The 8,737-nt window shown below is 31.7% G+C and overlaps 1 protein-coding gene across 1 annotated transcript; it reads left to right on the plus strand.

The window, feature by feature from the left end:
• The first annotated feature begins 4,420 nt into the window (after window positions 1–4,420).
• On the plus strand, window positions 4,421–8,061 carry LOC107853456 (actin-depolymerizing factor 7). The gene is made up of 3 exons (XM_016698438.2): window positions 4,421–4,630; window positions 6,981–7,240; window positions 7,665–8,061. The coding sequence occupies exons 1-3, from the start codon at window positions 4,628–4,630 to the stop codon at window positions 7,813–7,815; spliced, it is 414 nt and encodes a 137-aa protein (XP_016553924.1). The 5' UTR covers window positions 4,421–4,627; the 3' UTR covers window positions 7,816–8,061.
• The last annotated feature ends 676 nt before the right edge of the window (window positions 8,062–8,737 follow it).

Raw genomic sequence — 8,737 nt, forward strand, 5'->3', positions numbered from 1 at the left:
ACCACGATCCCACTAAAGTCAAAATATTTTTGCTAAAGCGAGAGTCAACTTTGGTCAATTCCTCCATAGCAGGAATCATGATACTATAAGGAATTACATGCTAATAAATGTAGAAATTAGACTTAAAACATTATTTTAATTCCACTTTTATTCCAGTGCTGAGAGAGACAATTTAGCAAAAAATACACCTATTTTCATTTGAAATCCTTCATTAAGGTAATTTAATCCACCCATTTAACTTGTTTTTCAAAGATTGATTCTTTGAAGCACTAGGTTTTGATTATGGGGGAGAACTTGACGACCTAGTATTTTTTAAAAAAATAAAGTGTAATCCTAGAATTCTTATCAAGGGTGGTAATTTATAGTTGCATGCTTATAATTCAGTCTTTAAAATATAAATTTGATGGAGTTAAGATGGACTGGAGGTAGAAAAGCCCTAGAATAAGATAATGGCCATGATTTTGGGATTGGGTTATGGGGTTAGGTTGTAATCTTTGTATTTTTAGGTCATTGTTTGAATGTTGGTTATATTGTTGTGTTTAGACCAAAATTAAGTTGAGCTTGCAAGAAAGGGCAAGACTCAAGTTTATTAGATCAAGTGCAAGGCTTTGATTGAGGTAGGTGATGATTGAATTGTAGCTGAGAGTAAATTTAGTTTATGTGTGCATGTTAACTTCCTCTTTGTCTACTTATTACAATGCATGATATGTATATTAACTCATTGAATGGTATTACAAGTTGTTTAATAACATAAAATGAGATTGTATAAAAGGACTTATTTGAAATGTAAATGTGGTTGTGCTATATCATATAGTGATTTTATAATTTTTTATATGGATTTTTATTGTGAGATGAATCAGTAAAGGTCCTCGTCATGGAATTAGGGGAATTCAAGGGAGTATAAAGGTGGAGACAGTAGAATAAGGGTGGTATAACACTTGTTTTAGCATAAAGGCTACAAACATTATATATCTAGGTTATTTGATACATGAATAGAGATTGTCCCCTATAGGTCATGACTATTGGGCATTTGTAAGATCTATAGCATGTGTGTACAAAGTATTGGTGAGTTTTCTAGATCCATAAGTGGATCGAGTTATATTTTAATTGTTACTTTGAGTTCCCTGAGTAAACCAATTAATAATATTGTTATTAATTAGATCCTTGAGTAGTCTGGGCTATTGATGTACTTGAATTGTCTAATTATTTATTGAAGTCCAAATGATATGTTAATCATGGCAAGGTTGAGTAACTGTTATTAGTTTTGGTGTCAACTTAGTGGAATATTTGTACTTGTTTTATGTTTGTCTGATTTGCTTAGTTATTGTCAAGAAAAGGCTAAGTGAAGGTATAAATGTTAAGTGTTACATAGTTACACTTATTTATAAAGTTTTGATTATTTTTTCCTATTTATTATTTTTAGTTGGTCAATGACCCTACCAATACAGTTGTTTTATATTGATACTACCTATTCTCTCTTTTTTGTTGAGTGTGGAACATATTCTAGCAGTTTTAATGAGACCTCGGCTTTAGCAAGTGACTGTCCTAACTCAAAGGTGAGCTACATATTGTCAACAACCATGAGTCCTCACACTTACTGCTCTTGTCTCTTTGAATTAGTCACAAATATTTTTATTATTTTAGTTTTTCAGGTTATATCCATAGTTTATCATGGTTAGATATTTTGATACAATGACTTTCAATTTCTAGGAGGTATTTTAGATATTTTGATTTTTCGCGTCATACTATTAGAATTATTCGAATTATTAGTTAGTAATGAAATTGCTCTTTCTTTTTTAAATCGGTTAAGTGTTGATGAGTTGGGTAATTAGGATAAGATGGTTCTCCAATCAGAGGGATAGTCTGGATGTCACTCGCGATAAATTTAGATCGTGATAGTTATATTCTCAAAGATACTCCAAACATGAGCTTTATTTTCTTTCGTATATATCAATGAAGAGATTTTAGACTTTAATAAACTTGACATTTGACCATCAAAGTTGTAGTTGCATCATAGTTTACAACTATATCTATGTTTTTTTCCTGTGTTGGCAAATATGTTGGCTACATGTGGTTAATGTCCCCTTTTATTATTTAGAGATTGATTATTTTATCTTGTTACTTGATAAGATTTATTTGTATGTGTTTTATTTGTGTGGGCTCAGTATTCTTTTGCCATTTTTTATTTGTTGCTTTGCTAGTTGAGTGGTCCTTTCCCCCTATTTTTATGTGTAGAACATGTGTGACCACTTTATATTTTGCTTTATTTTAATATAGATTCTCTTATGTTCTTATTTTGTTGATGTGAGACCTTTTATATCTATTTTTTTCCTGAAAACTAAGCATGAAAGATCTATTTGTCGATCTTATGTTACACTATAGGGGTGAATGGATTAAAAAATCCCAACTAGTATCTAAAGAGATGTATGTTGGTACTACAGAGACATTGATTCTGATATATTAGGCTATTATAAGATAGAAGATGAGTATATCAAAAACTTGAGATTTGTAATTGTGAAACAATTACTCGGGAAAGGTTCATGTAGAAAATGTTTCTTGATTGAAGAGCCAGAAGGTTGTAACAACTCTCATATTAATTTTTAAATATTGATCATTTTACCCCTCCTTGTAGTTATATTATGGTACTTATAGCCTGCGAGAGTGGGTGACATGATCTTTTAGGTGGTTGGTTAAGTCATAAGTTTGGCTTTTTTATTTTGAAAGGTTTTAGAGATGGTATGGTTGACTTTGGTCAATTGTTTGGAGATTTAGGGGTCCTATGAGAATTTTGTCAATTTTGTTAGCTCCAACATATCATTTTTAGGCTAGTAAGATTTTGTTTCAGTTCTCGGGGCATTCAAGTCGATTTTGACAAGTCAATTAGACAGTTGAAAGCTTATGTGACATAGAGTTGACTTCGGTCAATATCCATTGATTATGACCTCCGTTCGTGAATTTGATGATTCTAATGAGTCCAATATATAGATTTTAGTTTAGTATCATAATTGAATTGTGTTCACGAGGTTTTCCACGAATTATGAGGGTCCATTCGGTGAATTTTGGTCATTTTTCGTAGATTGTTTCAGCTATTCTGGTGCAGGGCACTTGAGCATAGTGATCGCGAGGCTCCCTCTTGTGACAGAAAAGGGTTAGCTGAGGGTTTGTGTGGGGTTTTATTGGTTCATCACAAACATGATCTACTCATCGTGATCAAGATGGACCTGGGTCGGCAACTTCACAATAGCAAAGGGGTTGACCACTATCGCGATGAGTAATCGTTGGCAATGTTTTAAAAATCTCATTTTTGACTTAAAATCCCAAAACTCAATTTTTTGAGGACTCATTTTTGAGAGATTTAAAAGGTGATTTTCAAGATTTCTTCATTGGGTATGATTCTTACTCTATTTTTACACATTTTTCAATGATAATTTTATGATTTCATCTTCAACTTGAAAAGTTAGGAGTTTTTGGTTAAAGTTAAAGAATGATAAATTAATAATTTCAAAGTTGATTCTTTAACTTCATTTTTAATGAAAATTTAGATTTGAACTCTTCAAGTTATGAGTAATTTGATTTTTACATAAAATTTTAGATTTACCATTAGGAGTTAGGGGTTGACTTTTGAATTGACTTTTTAGACTCGGAATAGATATATAGTAATATGGGTATTGATGGGCTCGTATTTACGTATAGAATACCTAGTCGTGATAAATTGGGAGCTTCTGAAGCCATATGAAAGGGAAAGGCTAGTTGTCACCGTTGGTGGCTTGTTGTTCGGCATTGAGGTAAGTTATGACTTAGCTTTTAAAAAGTTAAACAAGAAAAAGCAAAGTAGTACTTTCATATTCCCATTTTATGTGGCACCGTGAAATTTTGAACTTCAAACTTTTTAATTGTAGCTGTGAATTCAGACGTAAAAGCTCTACGTTTTGGAAATAAAATCTTTATATTTTCAAACTACGGGAAAAAATAATATAAATTATAATACTAACAACTTAAAATATTTAAAAAATATATTCCGATCAAAGAAAAACTTGGTTGGATGGACAGAATAATACATAGAAGTCAACAAGAAAGGGATGCAACAATATTACGAGTTGGACGCATTTACTATTTTTTTTTCTTAATTTGTATTTATACTAGAAAATTCGTTTTGTATATAAATTAGTAACCAAAACGAGTTGTAATAAATGTCAATTTTAAACTCATAAACTTTAAATTCTGACTATGTCCATAGTCAAACATGTCCAACACTTAAAAGTGCATCGGATGTAGGAGGGGGGGTCCATGGCACTATCGTGCGAAGTGTGAGGGCATGACAATTGACATGGGGAGAAGAAAGAGAGTAGACGTGGTGAACATGACATGACAAAACTGTCAACCCCTTATTCAGTCCCTCAATATTCTCTTATTCTCCGCAATTCTCTGTTCCTTTGTATATAATATGCTATGCAAGCTAATAGTGGTCTCCTCTAACTATCTCTCTTACAAGGATTCAAGGATCTCTTCTATACTTCTCCCTCTATCCTATCTATCCCCTTTTTCGCTATTTTCTTCCTATCAAATATTTCTATTGAGATCCTTATTCCTTGATTACCTTTCTCATAATTAATTGCAAGACGACATCATGGTATCTTTCTCTTTTTCACTCAATCTCAATTGTTTGTTAGCTTAATTAATTTCCAGCTGATGATGGTTTCATATTATAGTATATGTTCACCAGGAAAAATGTTTGTTTTTTGGTTTCCATCCATGTCCGGTATCCGTATTGGAGCCCTACTTTATCCGGATCACGTGTTGCAAGGACCATTCTGGGACAGTGCTCCCAAGGATTTCTCATATATATATATATATATATATGTAATGCTTTTAGTTATTTTCTATGAAAAACTATATTTCGGTACTCGTGCTTGGGAGACGGGGAACAGAATAGAGAATACAGTTATAAAAAGCTGAAAAGAATAGGAAATGAAACAATCCTTTATCTCCATATGCATTTATGTGCCCCTGAAAATTAAAATATTGGTTGCATATGTTTGTTTGGGTTGGATGCATGACATCTGCGTTCTTCACCGGAGAATATTTTGCACTATTAGTGCAATTTAACTGCCATAACATGTTACGGTTACTCTCTTTTTTAGTTACCATATCAGGCTTGATATAAATAGTTACCTGTTCTAGGCTAATTAAGCTAAACTCAAGATTTTTTTTTATAACTATGATAGCCGTGCCATATCACTTCTACTAATTTCACAGTATACTTCTCATATCCCATCAACAAGAAGTATAAATTAACTCTATCCTCCGAGGTGAGGACAGATGAAAGAAACTACCTAGTGTTTTTGTCTCTATTGCTATTTGAACCCGAGACCTCAAAGTTCAACTACTTCATTGACTACTAGGTCACAACCTTTAGTGCTTAAACTCAAGAATTTGTTAGAATTTTTGTCTTGATTTTCTTATCAAAATTAAGTTTTATTTTTCTTGAAAAGAAAATAGAAGTAACTATGATTACTTTTACTTTTTTTTAAAGGAAAAATAAATTTTTCCATATTTGGAACTCTATAAATAGAATATCCTTTTTTTTCCATACAATAACACAATAGCATCCACAATGTAGTCATCAAAAAGTCTGGTTTAGAGAGAGATTTCTCCCAATAGGTTTTATATTTTTTAATATTAGGTTTTATATGTAGGTAGATTGGCCAAATCATATACTCCCTCCGTTTCAAAAAGAATAATCTACTTTGACTTGGCACAAAGTTTAAGAAAATAAAGAAAATTTTTGAATCTTGTGGCTTTAAATTAAAGTTGTGTCAAATGTACCAAAATGCACTTTAATCTTGTGGTCCTAAACATGCCATGTGGAAAGTTGAAATTAAAGTATTGCCAAAAAAGAAAAAGGGTCATTCTTTTCTAAGCGGACTAAAAATAAAAGTAGGTCATTCTTTTTTAAACGGATGGAGTAATAATATTATGTTTTTAGTATGGTTTTAGTTGTCGTCTTATTTATCATCTTATGATTTGCAACTATTAGCTTCCGCATGACGCCCTCTCAATTTCGATCCCAACAAGCGGTATCAAAGCCTATAGTTCAAAGATCCTATGGTTCAGATTGAGGACATGTTGAGATCAAAGTTGCAACCAATTTGATGATTATGAAGATATATATCCAAAAGCTACATGTGGAAATGATTGTCAACCATATTTTAATAATACTTTTGTCTCATATTTGAAAACAAAGTTCACTTTTAACTCTGGAAAATGGCTCCAATATTTTTAACCCAAAAAGGGATGATAAATTTTAACCCAAAGAGGCTCAATTTTTAAAGCATGTCAAACAGTTGTGATATATGAAAAATATGTGAAGAACGAAATTATGCACAAGAAGAAAGAGGATCAAGAATATTTTGCATAAATCAAACCAAAAAGGGAAAATTTGTTAGGATTGTTGTCCTGATTTTCTTATCAAAATTAAGTTTTATTTTTTCTTGAAAAGAAAATAAAAGTAACCATGACTACTTTTACTTTTCTTGAAAGAAAATATAAACTTTTTTCATACTTACTAACCTATTTCTAAGAAGAAAGGTTTTGGAATAAAAGACCTTCTTCTTTATATAATAACACAATAGCATTCATAATGTAGTCATCAAAAAGTCTAAAGTCTGGTTTAGGGGAGGTTTCTCCCAATAGACTTTATGTTTTTTAATATTAGGTTTTATATGCAGACCGATTGACCAAATCATATAACAATATTATGTTTTAAGTATTGTTTTCATTGTCTTCTTATTTATCATCTCATGGTTTGCAACTATTAGCTTCCGCATGACACTCTCTCGATTTCGAACCCAACAGAATTTACCTTAATTGGGTGTATTGTTTCATACTAATTGTGATGAATGGGGCACTAAAATGTGGTGGCACAATATACTGCAGTGAGTCTCCCTTTCCTGTTTTAACAAATTAATAAATTAACGCAGGCGAATGCTGCATCTGGAATGGCTGTGCATGACGATTGTAAGCTGAAGTTTTTGGAACTTAAATCAAAGAGAAACTACAGGTATATCATTTTCAAAATTGAGGACCAACAAGTGGTCTTGGAGAAACTTGGAGGCCCCGAAGAAAGCTACGACGATTTCACTAAGTCTCTGCCTGAAGATGAGTGCCGCTATACTGTCTTTGATTTTGACTTCGTTACTAGTGAAAATTGCCAGAAAAGCAAGATTTTCTTCATTGCCTGGTATACTAAAATTTTCGTTTGTGCTCTTCTTTATGGATTTAAGTTGCACATATGGACTCTGCAACAAATTTACACTACCAATTTAATTTAACATACTATCGCAGATTATATTACTCTATTTTCCCCTGTCATCGGATCATGTTTGTTATAAACAATTATATGTTGTGCCTTTTCTCTTCAATCATCGTGTATTCATTCCTACATATTTGGTTTCTAATACAATTACAAGTGAAGAAGCATGTCAGAAATTATGTAGTCATTTCCATTAAACTTCATTTGACAAGAAAGAATTGGTGTCATATATAGTTTCAATAGTACCTTATTTATGAGTTGGTGGATTGTCCAAAACCTTAGGACTATTTTGGCTGATTTAAAAGTGATTACCAATGTTATCCTCTTTCTGATAAACTGACGTGAATTTTAGGTCTCCCGACACATCAAAGGTGAGAATGAAGATGGTGTATGCGAGCTCTAAGGACAGATTCAAGAGAGAACTAGATGGTATTCAAGTTGAATTGCAAGCAACAGATCCTAGCGAAATGAGCTTTGACATTATTAAATCTCGAGCTCTTTGAATCTCATCATATCCATCTTCAGCCTCCCTTCAATGCTGTTGTATTTTTAGTGTTTTCCCAATTTGATTATGTTCAAGTCATACACTTATCTTTGTGTTATGATGTAACACCATATTACCTTACTCTGTATGCTGCAACAGTCTTAACAGCATTTCTGTCAATTGCATTTCATTAGCCTGATCATTTGTGGATATTCTTTTGTTTTCCCCAAAATGAAACATCAGACCGTGATCTCATGCATTTCAATTGTCAGTGACGCCAATTTCTATCGTATTACTTGCACGTAAGAGACACAAAAAATTTTACCCAGGTTTAACTTCCATTATAACATGATTGATCTTATATAAATATCCATCAGAATATACTCATACTGTCTTATACTAAACAGCATTCCCCAGCAAGTCTGAAAACCAGCTTTGCAAATTCTTAGTCCAATTTTTCGTTACAACTTGCAGAGAATAGGTGCAATGAAAAATGAACAGAAATGTGCAAATGAACACTTTGTTTAGCTTGCATTCTTTTCCTATGAATGAGTTGTGTAAGAAATGTGATCACAAGAATAGAAAGTAATAGCTCTTGGTATATATAAGAGCCGGTGCTTGATACAGATAAATTTTAGAGAGTATCAAATTTTTTATATAATTTTTAAATTTTTTAAATTGTTGATTATAATAATAAAATTTCAGATAATTTTAATTTTTTTAAATTGTTGATTATAATGATATATAATACTTTTTTGTACAGATTTTAAGATTAAATATGTTACTCTTATCGTTTTAATTTATGTGATACTGATAAAATTTGGAGAGTCAAGTAGATTTTTTATATAACTTTAAGATTTTTATATGATTTTTAAATATTTTAAGTTGTTCATTATTGTGATTTATACTACTTCTACATGACTTTCAGATAATATATGTTA

The sequence above is a fragment of the Capsicum annuum genome, chromosome 6 (assembly GCF_002878395.1).
Source record: "Capsicum annuum cultivar UCD-10X-F1 chromosome 6, UCD10Xv1.1, whole genome shotgun sequence".
Classification (NCBI taxonomy): Eukaryota; Viridiplantae; Streptophyta; class Magnoliopsida; order Solanales; family Solanaceae; genus Capsicum; species Capsicum annuum.

Excerpts from the sequence above, each read along its gene's own strand:
- LOC107853456 (XM_016698438.2), top strand. Across the intron at positions 7,241-7,664 it reads AAGATTTTCTTCATTGCCTG|GTCTCCCGACACATCAAAGG; the intron begins GTATACTAAAAT and ends CGTGAATTTTAG.